The sequence below is a fragment of the Homalodisca vitripennis genome, chromosome X, assembly GCF_021130785.1.
Source record: "Homalodisca vitripennis isolate AUS2020 chromosome X, UT_GWSS_2.1, whole genome shotgun sequence".
Taxonomy (NCBI): Eukaryota; Metazoa; Arthropoda; class Insecta; order Hemiptera; family Cicadellidae; genus Homalodisca; species Homalodisca vitripennis.
Genome location: NC_060215.1, coordinates 149,367,220 through 149,385,372, shown reverse-complemented (window position 1 = coordinate 149,385,372; position 18,153 = coordinate 149,367,220). Strand labels below are relative to the sequence as shown.

Below are 18,153 nucleotides of genomic sequence, written 5' to 3'. Positions count from 1 at the left end.
CAATACTATTTCATTGGTCAGGTGATATTTATTAACAGGACATTTTCTTGCCATCTTGACAACCAACTAGGATAGTAAGAGAAATAAACCTTCACATAGATGGGTTAAATATTTCAAAACATGAAGAAGTAGCAAACCACCTCTATAGCTTTTTTATTGTAACACAAAAACGTAGCCAGGAAAATATTGGGAGGGGGGGGGTCAAGACAACTGATATTTTCCCGTAGAGGACAGAGAGTAAGGCCCCATTTTGTTCCTTAAAAAGTTCTTGACCCGTTTCTTTGCTGAGAACGATCTTTCAGCAGTACATGTCAGCAATACTGAATTATTATAATAATTTATATTATTATAAAATAATAATAAAAATCGTATACTAAACCAAATCAAGGACAAAAATCGAAGTATCCCTAGTTTTCCCACAATGTCCGTAACACATAAGGTGAAGTACAAAATTGCAGCAAATTGTTCAAGTAAAAAAACAACCCAGCTGGAATTATGAAATTTCCTCAATATTGTTAAAACACTGCAGTAAAGAGCTTGCCTCACCATTCCAGAACACCTTTAGTAGAGTAAACTTCCTTTATATTCCATTTATCTCTACTTATTATAAAAACATTGTATAGTTTATCAAAGGAGTATTTCTTCACAACATTACCTCTTAACTGACCATTGGTTTTATTATGGTTCAATTAATTTAAAATATGATTAATTTAATTCCCAATTATATTGTAAGAGCCTTTAAAAGCACCTCTTGTTGCTTTGGATATAATATTTTCTATGTGAGGATTCTTTATTAACCTATTGCCTAGTATAACTCACATACTTAAACATAATAGAATACATTATTCTAATACCCTCCAGAATTGAACCAACTTAAACTTCCTTGTTTGAAATTGGTTGATTCTCACCATAGGCATTATATCAGCATAACACTGTAGTTTTATACCTCTTTCACCTGATTTATTCAAGAGATGTACAAAGAAAAAAAGTACCCCTCACCATGGGCATTATCTTATCAGCAGAACACTGCAGTTTTATATTAATAAAGCATTTATTTGCTTTAGTCAAGAGATGTACAATAAAAGGGACATGTTAACAAGTTTGCACAACTGTATCTCTCTGATCGGTACCATTATACTTGTTTTCCACCAGAGACCAATTGTGGTGAGATAGATTACTGTGTGGACCAACTTAAAAAAATTTATTTCATAATTTTTTTTTCGATAGTGGTATTTTTAGTCAATTCAATGAAACAATTTTCTTTTTCAACCATGATTTTGATTTATTAAAACACAGCAAAGACAACAACACACTATCTGGACACCCTGTTGAATCCCGTTTGCTGGAAATCTAGGTACAAGATAAAGATGCTACAATACCAGTAAAAATTATCCCACTCACGGACTGCTTGGTCAGTTTATTTTAAACATTTATGTAGACCAACGAACAAAATAAGTTGATAACATATACCAGATGGTTGTAAGAGACAATAAAACAATAATGTGTTTACGTCAACAGCTGTAGTTGAGTGGTCCAGTACATTCAACCCGAGTGTCCCTATAGTTGACCTTGGACTATGGAGAGTTTAGGATGTCCGCTATATTTGACGCTGGGCTGTGGTGATGGTTTTATTTTTACATATCAGTAGCGAATGTGTTGTCGTCAATGATTTACAAAACCCGAACGAATAACTTAAAATTATTCAAGAGGGAGGATCACCGCTGCTTGTAATAGTGTAACTCCTAAAATTCTTCATAACATCCGAGAAGAATTTATCCTAAGGCTCTATCATTGTCAAGTGGTATATGAAGGACAGTTTGGAAACCTGTTGCAGTAAGGTTAGGCAATTTTGATCTTCAATAATATTATCAATGCTTAATAGTACTGTAATGTTAATACTTATTAATTTAACAATCAAATTATTTACTTGTTTATTATAATGGAGAATTAGTATTGTTACAATAAAAAATAAAAATTAACCTAGGCAATGATTTATTTGCCTTCTATAGGTTAAAATGGCCACCATTTTGTTTTGAAGTAAGATTTTATGTTCTAGGTGTTGTTGGTTTTATCTTTATAAGAATTTTAATTTGAGGTGCTACTTGATGGGTCTTCCCATTTAACATTTTTGAGTTGCTCTTCACCTTCCCATTTTGGAATGAGGGGGCAAAATTTTAAAACATGAAAAAACAACTTCAGTTTACGTTATGGCAATCCTCCAGAGGCCGTTTAAAACATCATACTCGCGACTGGCAGCAGGCGTGTCAGTCAAAATTAGCAGACTGTCACTGCACATGCCAAGGTTAACATTTCCTCCCATGCTACATGGAAAACAAAACTTAGTTATTTCAACTTCAATTTGATGTTTAAATCGTTTAGTTATCTTGAATAATTTTTAAGTAAACGCCACTGCGCAATTTTTTAATATTTATTCATATTTCAAATAAATCTGAATATATCTACTTAAAACTAAATAAACTACTTGTTTACAAAATTCACTGTCACTAATATTTAAGAGTGACATAGTCAATGGTTATTATCACAAATACAGTTGTCACAAGTGTTATCACGAGTTCTGTCACTTCACAAGTTCACTTCTGGAGCTCAACTTTGCTTGCTGTGTTGCTCCAGTTGCTTATAAAGCCACTGGTGCTTCCAGAACATTCAAGTGGATAAGTCCAGAATCCACTAGATGAGTGGAGAAGGGTCACAGTCCCCTATTCACCACATAGATAATTAGGGCCGAGGATGGCCCGACCCAATCCACCGACCACAGAACGCTATTCGTATATTATCTCTTTGTATTGGGGGATTGGCCCGTTTTACTTTAACGTTCTCCCACACTTTTGTGACAATATATATATATATATAAAATAATTTTCACTACGGTACTGAATGGGTGAACTTCACCTTATTTACGACGAACACATTTTTGACTGCTGGTGGTACAACCATCCTCGGATCGCTACGTGGTAAACACCTGCGGCGATGACTCCATAGCACTCGAAAACATGATCTTCGTAAATAAGGTAACGTTTTCCATTAGTGCAGTGAATGGAAACTATTATATCTTCAAGAGTATGTATATATATATATATATATATATATATATATATATATACAAATATATATATATATTTGTATGGTTTAATCAATAACTTTATAGTTTTTGAAGTTTTGTAATGTCTTTAAAACAGCCAGAATGTTGGAAGTCATTGTTGCAGATCTAGAACTTGAGTTGAACATTCAGAACTACCACTTTTCTAAGAACCAATGAAAATGTAATAAGAAAAATTAAATTGCAATAAATTAATAGAATTTTAAATTTCATAACTAAATTGGAATTTCAGGACTGCTACCCTTAATAACTTGATACCATATTAGGCTTCTTCAGTAGTATAAATGCCAGAAAAAAGAACAAATACCAATTAATGAACAACGTAACATGATGGAAAAAAATAAAATGAAACAAAAACAAAATGATAAATTTGTTTTATTTAATCTCAAATGTTAATAATTAATGTTATGTGTTAATAATTTCTTTAAATCCATAACACAGTACTATTTATGATTTTTATAATGTAATATAGCACACTTGTGGTATCTAACCTAGTGTTTTAGGTTGTTAGCGTCCATAACAAATTCTGATGACTATATTATTAGTTTTCTTACACCATCTAATGGTTATAGTTTCACATCCCTTTGAAACAATGGCAGTGAGTACAATTCATAAATATTAATGAATTCAAAGAATTTGTTGCACACAGAGAACATAACAAATTTCAACATGTTTCAATGGTTCCTTATGTCTGACTAGAAAAATAATATTCAATCTGGGATAGTAGTTTTTATTGATATTCTCCTTATAAACTAAATACTGTAATATTGTGTACTGTTTACAGATTATCTTCTATAATTATATCTTTTATATTTTTTTATAATTATACTCTGGATTTATATTACATTTTGTAGAAAACTGCAACATTTCCTTAAACTAGTTGATACTCGGTAATATCTTGGAAAAGCCTAATGGTCTATTGGAATCAAAAACGTAATATAGATATTTACAAGTTAATCAGAGTGAAATATAAAATAGTAATTGAACCCACAAAAACATAATATTTAAAACAAAAGCTTTGACCCTGATAAACGAAAAAGTAGAAAAAAACAACTAAATGAAAACAAGCCAAAAAATATACATACAATATCCATATACCAAATAAAGAGGTGTGGGATTGAAGTCATCATCAATCATACTTGGTGACATTGCATATAAATTTAAAAAATTTTTAATTTAATTTGTACTAAATTCAAACTGGAAATTTGAAACCTAAATCCATACAACTGTTTTATTTGAATCAACATGAAAATAAAAGACAATAACTTAACAATCGTAACACTGTACACCATAAAAATATGCTTCATTTCTACAGAAACGGCGGACCAAAGGTAGTTTCATGATGAAGGGATTCTTAATTAGGATGTGTTTTACCCTTTGAACAGTATTGGCACAGCAATTACGTCACGATGCTACAGGCTAATAACGTCACTGTTACGTTTTTATATTGATTTTAAAGCAGTATGAAAGTACATGTTACGATCTACTAATTTTTTGTTCGTGAACTACCCCTGCAGATCCTCCATGAGTTTTAGAAGCAAATTACTGTAATTCTAACACATTGGCTAGGTGTGTTGTGTGAGTATTATATAGTGCTACTGGGCAGGGCAAACTAGCCCCCGCCAAATGCTAAAACGTAACTGCTATTCGTTCGGCTGTTCACAACTTTTTTTACATGATGTAGGCTTACACAACAAGAATGTCTATTTGTATTTCAAAAATAAAACTACTGTAATCTTTATATATATATATATATATATATATATATATATATATATATATATATATATGGCCTTTCTTTACATTTCCTACTGCTTCCTTTTGGTAAAAATTAGGGTTAGTTTAAAAAAGTTTGTTTTACATAAAAACGTGGTTAAATGACATTTTAAAAGAAAAAGTAATAATTGGAATTAACACCAGATCAATATAATGAAAAAATGCATTTAGTAAATTTCTCAAAAACTAACTTTTTGTTCTCCAGTTTTCACTGTGTTTAAGTTCTTAACGCAATTAAATTCTTCAAATATTTCTCTCACTGTGGTCGAGAGTTAACTTTAGCCAACAGATGTTAAACCGAAAAAAATGGCTCTAAAACGAGGCAAAAATATTGTAAGAATTTAATTCTGTTAACAATGTTTTGACGCATAGTGAACTGGAAAAATTAGATGATACTCATCTATGATGAACAAAAAGATATGAAGAAGACTTATTTAATCTTACTCACTTTAGTTGATATATTTTTTAGAGATACAATGTCATACATATAAAATTTATGTATATATATATATATATATATATATATATATATATATATATATATATATCTTCAAATGATCAGGATAGCATTAAGTCAAATAAGAAGCGATTCTAAGTACAATTTTTAGGAATATTCATAAAACTGTTCTTTTTGATTCTTAGTACTATTACAGTATAGTACAGTTTTTATAGCTCAAGAATAAAGAGGCTAAATCAGCAATCATAAATCCCTGAACAGTTTCCTACAAGTGTGTAGTGTTTTGTTACCTCAAGAATTTAGAGGCCAAGTTTACAATCAAAATCCCCTAAAAGAATCCCTACAGTATATTAGTGTTTTGTTACCTCAAGAATATAAAAGAAAATTAGCACTCTTAAATCCTCAAGAGTTCCAATATTATAGTAGTGTTTATGTTTCCTCATAAATGAAGACAAAGATCAACAATTCAAACTCCCTACAGTAGGTATATTAAAAGTTTTGTTATCTCAAGAATAAGAGAAAAGTCAAAAATTTTAAACACCTGAAAGATTCTCTAAAGTATAGTAATGTGTTCGTTACCTCAAGATTATAGAAACAAAATCGATAATCAAAAATTCCTCGAAGATTCCTTACAATCAATTATTTTTATACCTCTATGTTCTAGAGGCAAAGTCAGCACTCCTACGTACCTGAAGGTTTTCCTACGTGGCTTTCGACAATTCGTGTAGAATTTTAACTGTGTGTTCTTAACAATATTCGTAAGCTTACACATAATTTATATTTGACACCTCTTGCAAGTCATTCCCACACTCTTCAAAGGACATCCTCTTACAATTTTTGTTTGTTGTATATGGTCTATGTGTACGGTACACCAAACCTTTCATTGTCTATAACCGATATTAAACATTAATATACATGAACTTGTGTGTTTATGTTATATGTTTTTTTTGAAATAAAGTATTTATTTTACTGTTATAACCACAAAGGCCCCTAAAAAAGTTTTATACTGAAAGTATAGCTGTGTTTCCTCATAAGCCAATTGTTGTCTAAAGTTTCTAAAATAGTAAAGGACTAAAGGGTTAGTATTCTGGTGTCCGATATAATATAGAGACCAGTAGGGAAAGTCTATTAACACGAAAAAAAGTTGAACACTGTTTTAGAAAACGTTTAATATTTTATTGTACTATTACTGTTATAAAATTCTCATGCAATAAGAGACTATTGTAAATTAACTTTATTATAACGCAAGCACGTGTGTTTTGTGTACGTCAAGCATAAATATTTGTAAAATTAAAACTTCAAAAGAAAATCTTAGTAAATTTTAATATTACGAATTAAATACTATTAACTTAATGTTAAGCTAATATTTTCGGTTATAACAAGCAGGATTCTCCATGTCATAGGCACTATATAACTTAAGATACATTTATAATATAAAATATAAATATAATTCAACTCTGAAGATTGGAAGGCATCAATTCCAGATAACATTTGGTACATATTTTTATTCTAACGATCACTTACAGCACTGACAAGATACAAATACGCTCCAAGCACCGGACTGTAGGTAGCTTTACGCAACAGACTTCCCACCGAGGCAGATCTGCCAAGCTAAAGCTTGACATCGACACTACCGAACCCAGGCTACTTTTCATAGAGGATAACACAAACAGATCTGAATATAATCGTTCTATTAAAAAGTTTACTTTGTCTTTCTCTTTCCCACCTATACGATATGTAAAATTATCTGGATATAAACATATAAATTAGAGAATTATTTCATTTAAGTTGTTGATTGTTTTTTTAATATATATTTCCACGTCACCCCATCCGAACAGCCTAAACCAAATAGAGGTCTATTAGGTAATATTAAGACAAATATATTTACAGCCTAAGAATAATATGATTATCTGATAATATTATTTTAGAGCTAATAAATATATTTAGTCAACTGGACCTTCATTAAACTGGATTCGAATGGATGGACAACATTCTTACAGAAGTAGAGATTAATATTTATTTTGATTTTAAAACGCACTTGATTGTTCAATATTAATTATTAGTTACAATGTATGTTCATGTAAACATATATACAGCACATCGGTAAGCACATTAGCCTCAAGTGTTACTTATCTTATTCCCAATACTAAACATATTATACAAGTCCAAACTAAAGTTTACTCATTTGTTGTATAAAGATTATGTAGCATCATAAACTCTTAAAACCGATAACAGTCCTTGATTACTACACCAGACTGAATGCTAAAACAGTTTCAATTCTACATGGGTTTTGATTAGTTCTAAAAATAATCTTAATATTTATATCAGCCATAACTGGTATACATTTTAATTTATACAGAACAATGACAAAAGACTAAAAAAACATCCTAAAACAGCTTATGTAGGTTGTTTACATTTCTATTAAACTGACTTCCTCACCTTCACAATATTAAAAACTTATTTCCGAATTTTATTTTGAAATTTGACTAAGTATAAAATTATAACAAATATGTAAAGCAAATAGGGTCTTATAAGAGAAAAGTAGTCGAAACTTACTTCGATTAATAGCAATTGTTAGTTCTTGATTGCAAGTTTTAATGCTCACTCCGATTAAGCTTCGTTGATGCGATACGACTTAGTGGTAGACGTCTGGGTGGACGAGAAAGTCTGTTTGATCATTTTCTGATCGAGCGTGTGCGTAAGCTCAGAGTGGGTCAGGCCGTTGTGCGACTCCGAGTGGCTAGAAGACTGTTGGACTAAAGATGATGACATTTTTGACAGCGGACTTCTCTCCAAACTACCGAGAGGTGTTAATGGGTATACCTGAAAAAACATAAATGGTTAAATGGAGGACTATGGATATAAGAGAAGTATACCTAAATTGGAAGCGAAAGAAAGGAAAACAGCATGAGAAGTGGACACGAAATGGACACGAAAAGTAATAAATAATTAAGTATTGTGTGTTCAAGGGAAAGAGGAGTGCAGATGTGATAAGTACAAAAATGATGGGAGGACAATGGAAAAGAAATTAAAAATAAGCAGTAATTACAGATAATCTAAACCAAAATGAGGATGGGTGATAATGAAAAATTAGAATAAAATAAGGAGGATAAAGAAACCCTTGAAAAGAACGAAGCTAAGAAAATGTGCAGGGATATATAAACTGAAGATGTAGATAATTGAGGAAGGTTAGGAAATAAGGATGTTTTGGTGCTTGACATTACCTTAAAGTATTAAAAGAAGGCAATTGTTTTTTCATGAATAAAAACAGAAAAAAGATTCCATACTGTATAAAAATATCATTGATAAAACCGATTATGGACATGATTTTTTAATCCAAAAGAAAAACCCTCTCTCTACCCATATCTAAATGCTACAAATCTTTGTGTGGAGCTTATCAAATAGAAGGGAAGAGAGTTGATTCAATATGACGTTGGACACTACTGATAAAAAGTTGTAATGGGCTGATCCCAAAAGATTTTATTCCAATTCCTGTGTTATCTGTAACTAAAAAATAAGAATATACCCGGATTGTAAAAATATTGTATCACCATTCTATTAGGAATGGACTGATACAAAAATATTTCTATTCTGATACCAAAATTTAATCTCTATTCTGAATTTAATACAGATTCTTGTATAAATATTCTTAATAACTAATGGCTAAATAGTAATTAAAGAATTTAGATGGGATAGGAAGAGCAGACTTACCTTTACCAGACTATTCATCTTCTTCAACATAGAGACATAAAAAAAACACATTCCATGAAGAAGAGAAATATCCTTATAATCTTGTAAAGGTAAGTCTGCTCTTCCTATCCTCCTAACCTGGTTTTGTACCTTCTTTAATCATAAATAGTAATTAAGAATATAATATGAAAATGGTTTTTTTTGTAACCATTAAAGCAAATTTGGCCAGCAGAAGCGGCCAGCTCAAAATTTCTAACCACCCTAAGCCATGATAGAACATTTTAAGATATAAGCACACATATATTCTTATAAAGGACGTATTTATTTATACAACTATAAAAAATTAAAAAAACTTAACGAACGTCCTCCGCACATTGGCACGTGGCAATGCATGAAGAAGACATAGAAAATATGAACTGCAAGCAATATATTATTTATACAAGTTTGGTAATCTCTAAGATTTTTGTTAGAGAAAGTACGAAAATAACACGTTTTAGTGATTGGTAATTTGCGTACAGCAGATCAGCTGTTGTCTGTGAATAATCGCAGTAGACTCGTGATGACAAGCGTTGATAAATATATAAAAAATGAACTGTAATCAAAATATACTGTAATTATTTTATCTATTTATCTACGGTTTTTATAAAAAAATTATGACAATAACACGTTTTAGTGATCAGTGATTACGTAGAGATCGGTATTTTGTGTACTGCCAATCAGCTGTCGTCCGCAAATAGACTTATTTGAAGATTTTGTGGGTTCGAAACAGCTTTGTCTCATCACTAGTGGTGATATTAAGAAATAAAGATTTTCTAAGCGTACTCTATCACTTCTGTTGATTTTATTTGTTTGTAATAAAATTCTTTGAAAATATATAAATTTGAATTGTGTGAAAGAACCGTGTAATTGAGGAATTTAGTATCGCAATCAATCCATCTTCACTATAGAGTTTTCACTGCATTAGGGCTATGTGTGAACATTTTTACATAAAGAGAATGACCGCTAGAGAAATGATTGAACCTTGGACTCAATGTTGGAGGCGACAGGGTAGATCTTGGAGCGGCTCTCCACACTACTGACGTACATCCTACTGGGCTGCTCCTGGACCTGGTAACTGTTGATAGATCTGCGGGTTCCGTTTAGAGTGGCACTCGCATTCATGTTGTCGTGGGAGGGTGAAATCTGTGAGTTACTCATCTGGTGGACTGATGTCTCAAATGATGAATCCAATCTAGAGCTGTAACAAGCAAACGTCAATATAGTTAACGACTGAATGTTGCCACAAATGTTACCATTAATTATTTTCAAATACATTACGTGTATTTACGGAAGACTTCAAATGATTGCTTTGAATGATTTTCAAATAAAATAAGTAACAATCTAATATTTAATTTTACTTTACACGGTTTTTAATCTAATAAGAATAATCAAAGTGGAATATTTACAACGTAGTGAAATACAGTTGCGAAAATCAGTGAGTGGTTAGCTGAGATGAATTGCTATTTCTCTATCAGATACTGACAAAATACAATGTCAAAACTTTACGATATTTCGATGCAATACATCTTTTTACATAAGTATGTGGAATTTTAAAGCATTTTGTTCAAATATGTGGACAGTAAAATAATCAAAAGTGCAAGTCCACACTATATGGACGTTAGGGTTAAAAGAGTTAATGACACAGCGGATCTCTGCAAATTCAAATATCAAGCCCTGAAAATCGATTCTCGAATCCAAATATTTTTTGAAGATTCTGAATATTTGAGATTTGTCTTCGACCCATCATGAATCTAAAGTAACTGATAAAATCAACTTCAGCAATAACATTTTAACAAATTTGAGTCTAATCATATTTTGCTCCACTCTAATAGTCTGCAACTGTTTGTTTATTTGGAACTGAATAGTAAATAAAAATTCATATTTGATTTGAATTTTCAATATTCGTACAATCCTAGTATTAATTTAAGCGTCTCATTTCAACTCTCTAGGTTATATGAAACGGATGGAATCCATGGTGCGTGTCAATCTCTATCTCTGTTCCTCTACTTACAATGTTTACAAATATTGATTTAGTTTAAAATATTTTTCGTTTTCAAGTTACTAATTTTATAGTTATCTGACCTGTTGTACGAATCAAAAACGTCTTGTTCACCATCCGACGGACTATTCTCGCCCTTCTGTTTGTATTTGGCTTGTCTGATGGCAGTCAGGCGGCTGCGAGCTTCTTCCAGTTCTCGCTCTATCCTCAGCACTTCAGTCCTGTAGAAAATAATGTCATGATGTCACGTTTGCTATATTATACAACAGAGGAGACACTATTGTATGAGTAGGAAACATACATGTTAAACCACAATTTATATCAATTTTTATTTTATATGTTAACTCCGAGTACTTGGTGACCGATTACAAGAAAATAGGTTCCGAATATAAAAAGTAACTTTTTAACAACTAAACAAGTTTTGAAAGCATTAAGAATTATAGAATTAGCTGCTTTTTTGAAAAAAAGAGGACAAAGTGTGAATAAGGTTTTTTAAAATACAAAAACAATTACTTTTTTATAATTGAAATAAACGAAGATTTTATTCTTGTGTTTAAAAAAGCAGGATCATGAAATTTCAAGAACTAGTATTGGGTCAATCCTCACTTGGTGAACGTTAAAATAAAAGATAAAGCATGCACACAAGACAACAAATAAAGGCTCTGAACGTGTTGAAGCGAAGCATTATGAGATTACAATCGGGACGTCAAATCCTTTTCTTGACATCAAACACCAATAAAATACGAAACACTAAAATGTCATCACTGTGCAATACAGAGCATCACACACAGATCAGCAAGGTTCTCTCTCTATTTATTTATTCTTTTCTTGGTATTTAGTGCTAGGTTAAGGGTTTAAAGCCCAACTGTTCTGTTGCGACATTCTCTTCAACATACTCAGTACTATGCTTTTTTAATTATTAACTTTCGTACAAGCTCAATTGTTTCATTTCCAAAACATTGAAGTAAATTAAGGCAATGGAAAGAAATTACAGGATTTTGGAGCTTAACACCTGAAGGGGACAAATTTAACGTCCTGAAACACTGAATTTGAATTTCAGAAATCCATTACATTGACAAACATCCCCTATGATTCTAGTAGTAGTTCTTTCACTGTGATAGAGTAGTTACCTTGCATTTATCTCTTGAGCAATGCCACCAACCATTCTACGGTTCAGCACCAGACTGCGTTCCTCCTCTTGCTGAATTGCCTGTTGGGCCGCTCTCACCAAGTTATCGGTTGCACGTTTCACTGCATTACCGGCCGCCTAAAACAGTTCATATTCACTTAGTTATATAGTAAAATAATGCTAGAACAATTTCATTTAAACCCTTCAATATTCTTAACTTGTCATGATGTATGATATACAAGACATGAATCTCAAATATTTGCAACTCTAATTGTCTTAAAGAGTTGAATGGAGATTGATAATGCAAAATAATTTACAAATCGATTTATTCCACATGGAATTAAAAAAATTAAAATTAATAGCTTTACTATTTCGGTTTCTCTAATTATTTAAAAGACACATGTAATTTTAATCACTTAAGATACTTTGATATATAATGGCCCATTTACATTCTTCAAGTTGCTGCATATTTCTTTTCCATCAACTGCCTGTAAATATTTAACAAATCCTTGATGAAATGCAAACATAGGGTCAATACCAGTAGTAAATTAACAGTATTATATTTCTGGTTTAATCTATGTAGTTCACAGATGCCTCCAAACTTTAATTTGAGAAGGTTTTGACAACTTTCAATGATTAAAAGTTAATACCAGATTAACTGCTCAATCTGATAAAAGTGTTTATTGACTGTTGGATTATTGTATCAATAGTGTCTTCCACAATTACATGAGTATTACATAATGTAGTGGAAATGGATAAGGAATTTAGGGAACTGCCCCTTCCCCTGACAGAAAGAAAATTACAAAAACTGGAAATATAGTTACAGCTTGCTAGTGTAATTGCGTTGTCTCATAATGGCTGGTAAGTCTTCTTATTTTGTTTGACTTTACATTGCAATTATTATTTTAAATAAACAAGTTGATACTAATGTAACAATCACAATGACCCTTTGTGCTTATCCTGTGCTAGCTCTCCATCCTCTTCCCCACCAGGCTTACAGTTTTTTCTTGTCGTCTTCCTTGTGATCACTAGCTCAACTAAGACAAGAAGCTTATAAATTGCACTCTGTCCTGTAAGAACCTTAGCGCTGCTTCCGGAGTGACAGGATATTCAGGATGGATAAGGTTAGGGAGTAAGGGCCGCCTCCTGTCGAGATCCATGAGGACGAATTAGGGCACTGATCTCAAAGTCATGTCTTCCCGGAAGAAGGGAAGGCCAGCTCTGAACCAGCCTCTCCAGTCAAAACAGGCAGAAGGTGGTACGCTCTTGTTGAACCTCTGATACTTAAGGAACAAACCCTACCAACTCCAACAGTCATCTCCTGCGGTAGACTAGATGTATCGAATTGCCCTTGCACCCCAGAATCTCGACTTTTGTGGTTAGTGATGTGCTGCTCCTGGACATCCATAAGGTTGCCCAGATTTAAGTGACACATCGGTTTGTTGTGCCCAGAGGTAGGTTCAACTGGAAGGTATAAACCAGCCAGAAGTGAACCTGCTGGGTATATCTGACCCATAGACTACATAATCATTTACTTTCTGCTATCTGGACTACTTGGGATCTAAAACGATTCCAAAATTATTTTTTTTAAGTGGCCAAGGTGAAGATTTTCTTCACTTACCTAACTCATGGAGTTGTTTTGTATTAGTGAATGTTTCGCCTCTTCATACTATTGTAAACTACCAATGTATCTAATTTTTAAACCATTTAAGGAACTAAGGTATTTTATAACCTTTCTATTATCAACTGATGGAGAAATAGTGGAAAATTGGATGTGTAAAGTTAAAAATAAATTTGGAAATCTAGTATTGGTTGTAAAATTTTCATCCCAGCACCTCCGGTGTAAAACTATCAGGTATTCCACTTTACTGACAAAAATGACAGATATAAATGGACAGTTACACTTCTAGTCGTAATGTCAGTATCACGTAATATGGCGTACCTGTAGCCTCTTGGTATTATCACTGTCTGGATCTGCTTTAACTTTGCAAGCAACGAGCAGTTGGGCTGTGGAGCTGGCTACTTGCTTGGCACTAGACACCAGCTTCTCCTCGGAGCTGACTCCCTGTACTAGCGAGTTGGCTGATTCCACTAGCGAGTGTGTGGCTGCGGCCACCAGCCTCGCGGCGGATATCAGCCCTTCGGACCACTGGCCGTCGTCGGAGCTTGTCAGTGGTCTGCGTGATACCTGCACAGTACATATATTACAATCTCACTCTCCTCAATCCTTTAATGTACTTTAAAGGAGTGCTGCTAAGACTAAACTAATAACAATCAAATCAAACCATTTAATAATAATTAGTTGTGTGACTAGAAATTCAATAAATGGTTTACTTTTCAATTTTGTTAAACATTTTTGCAACATACATTTAGTAGATTTTAATTTTAACAAGTTTGAATTTGTTTAGTCATTTTATAAAAACAACTGTCTCTTGTTTTGTTATAAATCGTTTTATGCTTAGTTCAGAAAAGTCCTTAAAAATCAACAAAATCTAAATACAATGTAAGATTTACGAGTAGCTTGGGTTTCCTGTGCGCATAACAGTTAGGAAATTTAGACAGGCCGCCATAGGGGATATGACCCCCCCAATATTTGAAACGTCAGTTTTGTCCCCCCCCCCTCTATTCTATAACACTTTGGGGTTGTTTCAGTTCCAGTATACCTCCTTTATGCAAGGAGTCAATTTGGATTGTTAAAATGTACTGTAAAGAGAGACAGTCTACAATTTTAAAGTTAATGTTGTTGTGATGTGATAGACCACATTTAATAACAGTAGTGTGTGAGTAAAATAAAGCATATTAAACCTGATAATAAGTTTCTGTTTAATACCTATATATATATATATATATTCCAGGGGAGGACCCCTACATGTTCCAGGGGAATACCCCCGGACCCTCCACTCGCCCCCCCCTTAAGTTTTGATGCTGACGATGCGGATGCAATGTTATATCTGCATCGTAAACAAAAACTCAATACCCATTGTGCTCTAGATTATTCAACTTTAAACCACAATCTAAGCAGACCATACCTTGCCACTGTCAATAAGTTCTCTCTGAGCAGAAGACGCAGCTTTAACGAGAGCAGAGGTTGCGGCTGCTATCGACTTGGCAGCTTCCAGGATCATCTCATCAAAGTTCAGGCTCTCATCAGTCTCCTGAAATAATCGAATTGTGTTATTACATATTGAATGACAGAGTTGCTGCAAAACACAGTTACATAAATACTAATTTTAATCCCATCTTCACAAATGTTATGGTATTGTATTCTAGATATTTATTTTGAAGAGCAAAAATACAATGTGTTAACATATACATGTCTACAGAGAAGAAATTTAGTATAGGTTGAATTTAGAATAGAAAATAAAATAAATAACATCTTGTAAAAGTACAGAATTGTAATTAAGGAGAAGTAGTCCTTCAGGTCCTTGGAGTATCTTCACACGGCGTGCCTGAGTGTCTCCACAATAATATGTTTGATCCTCGGTTGAGAATGAAAGAACAACCAAGAATATCAAACATATCTAGTGGAAACGACTCCTCCAGATGCAGTCCCTCTGGCCGATTCCACAAAAAAAACTTGGAGAATTGCAGGTCTTGGAGATTACCATTACAAGGCTTGTCCAGAAAGTAACTGGCTGGCATCGTGGTGGACATGGAGCTAGAGTCACCGTCTTATGTTACAACAATCAGACTGTGTTGATTCTACTTTGTACACAGTGAACTACTAGGTTTCTATTTTCAAACGAACACGAATTTCAATTGATCTCCAACTAATTTATGTGTATGATGATGGCATATTGAGAGTAATTGAGTAATAGTGGTAGCCCTAACCTTGGGTGTGACAGAAACTCTAACTGATGAAGTGACTGAAAAGTCAATAAATATTTTTGAAAAGCGGTCTTTCATGATTATGGAATTCTCACTAAATTCCTAAAAATTACACAATGTTTGTTGCACAAAAAGCTGGGCTATTGCATGTTTTACATAAGATGAGGAAAATTTTGACAAAGAGCTTCAAAAAAATTGTCCATTACTGCTTTACAGACATTCCTGGAGGCTTATGAACAAAGATGACCGTTCTTTTCCTGGTCGCAACTGGATATGAGATATGGGTAAAACATGTCAACTGTGAGATCTAGACAATCTATAGAGCGTGCAAAAAAGTGTCTTTCAAATGTATAAAATACTTGTTTTCTTTAGTTTGGTATATTTTAAATTCAGATGGTCAGTTACTTTTTGGACAATCCTTGTAAAGAGGAATTAATATGGTACTATAGATATGGTAAAACAGTAATATTTTATAATTAACAGTTGTGTAAAAACAGTTGCTTTATTAAATGTAATGTACAATAGAATTTGTAAGTATAGTAAAACAATAAAATAACATATTCAGTTTAAAAAGGAATAAAATGAAAAAGTTTGTATGCAATAAGACTGTGTGCAGTACATCAAACAAACAAAAAATTAAAATTTCATACATCTTTATTCATCACTGTATACAAAGAGGAATAGAGTAATTCTATTGACTTAAAGTAACACAGTTAAAAGAAATTTATTCTAAATTTTATGGCTAACAACTATTTGTAATTTTGGGAATAAAAAAAATCAAGTTAAAATTATCAATATTACATGTAAATGAAATATATTACAAGAAACGAGATCAAGTTAGCAACAAAATATGTAGATTTTAGTACTGCATAAAGGTAATAATTAATTAATGCAAGGTTTTCAAATTTATATAAACATTTTTTACTTCAAATCTCTTTCCAGTTAAAAGTATTATGTATTGTATGACCTTAACATTACAGAATTTCTTTCTGTTCAGGCGTGTCAAACATTTCAGATCCTGAATACATCGTGAACTTGGTTACATTGTATTACAAATAGTGAACACACATCAACATATCAACAAACTCAAAACTCATCTACTTATACATTGTATTTTGTTACATAATTATAATCAAAAGAATATTGTACATGGAATATAACGATTTTAAATTTTTTAGCCTATTTAACTGAGTTTTTGTGGACTGAAAATATTGAAAATTAGTATTCATTTCGTATGCTTAGCAAAAAGTAATTTATATTAAATGCTAAAACTATTTGTCTGTTGTGTTCTGATACACTGCTGATTTTAATAAAAAAACTGAAATTAACTAGACTATAAACGACGTAAATGTCAAACTAGTGTAACCGTGTAATTTATATTCCATACACAAGTTTATTTTAATCTGGGCTTATAACCATTATTTGTTAACCAAACTGAAGCCGTTCAATTCAATTAAAAATATCTTTATTCATAAAATACTACATTTACAGCTGAAATTTGTAATTGACAAACAAAGAAACAAATAGGATTTCAACTATAATTTTACAGTAGTTCCTTAAAATAATTGTTTGAAAGAATGTAGAGAATTAAGCACAGCAATAATGCAATATATAATTTAAATAAGTGCAGTATAAACTTGACTAACTAAGTAAGACTTGATTGTTTGGTTTTCTCCTAATGAAAATATTTCCAGAAAATATTTCCAGAAAGACATATATAATTGACTTAAAGTAACACAGTTAAAAGAAATTTATTCTAAATTTTATGGCTAACAACTATTTGTAATTTTGGGAATAAAAAAAATCAAGTTAAAATTATCAATATTACATGTAAATGAAATATATTACAAGAAACGAGATCAAGTTAGCAACAAAATATGTAGATTTTAGTACTGCATAAAGGTAATAATTAATTAATGCAAGGTTTTCAAATTTATATAAACATTTTTTACTTCAAATCTCTTTCCAGTTAAAAGTATTATGTATTGTATGACCTTAACATTACAGAATTTCTTTCTGTTCAGGCGTGTCAAACATTTCAGATCCTGAATACATCGTGAACTTGGTTACATTGTATTACAAATAGTGAACACACATCAACATATCAACAAACTCAA

The 18,153-nt window shown here is 32.1% G+C and overlaps 1 protein-coding gene across 1 annotated transcript in view; it reads right to left on the bottom strand.

Moving 5' to 3' along the window:
* Positions 1–6,500: 6,500 nt before the first annotated feature.
* The window catches only part of LOC124369999 (talin-2), a 142,469-nt gene continuing 130,816 nt past the window's right edge, over positions 6,501–18,153 (bottom strand). The window contains exons 42-47 of the mRNA XM_046828261.1: positions 15,238–15,363; positions 14,151–14,396; positions 12,210–12,346; positions 11,163–11,300; positions 10,062–10,278; positions 6,501–8,174 (exon numbers count right to left, since the gene is read on the bottom strand). Of these exons, the coding sequence (XP_046684217.1) occupies positions 7,962–8,174; positions 10,062–10,278; positions 11,163–11,300; positions 12,210–12,346; positions 14,151–14,396; positions 15,238–15,363 (1,077 nt within the window). The 3' untranslated portion in view covers positions 6,501–7,961. The remainder of the gene's footprint in view (positions 8,175–10,061; positions 10,279–11,162; positions 11,301–12,209; positions 12,347–14,150; positions 14,397–15,237; positions 15,364–18,153) is intronic.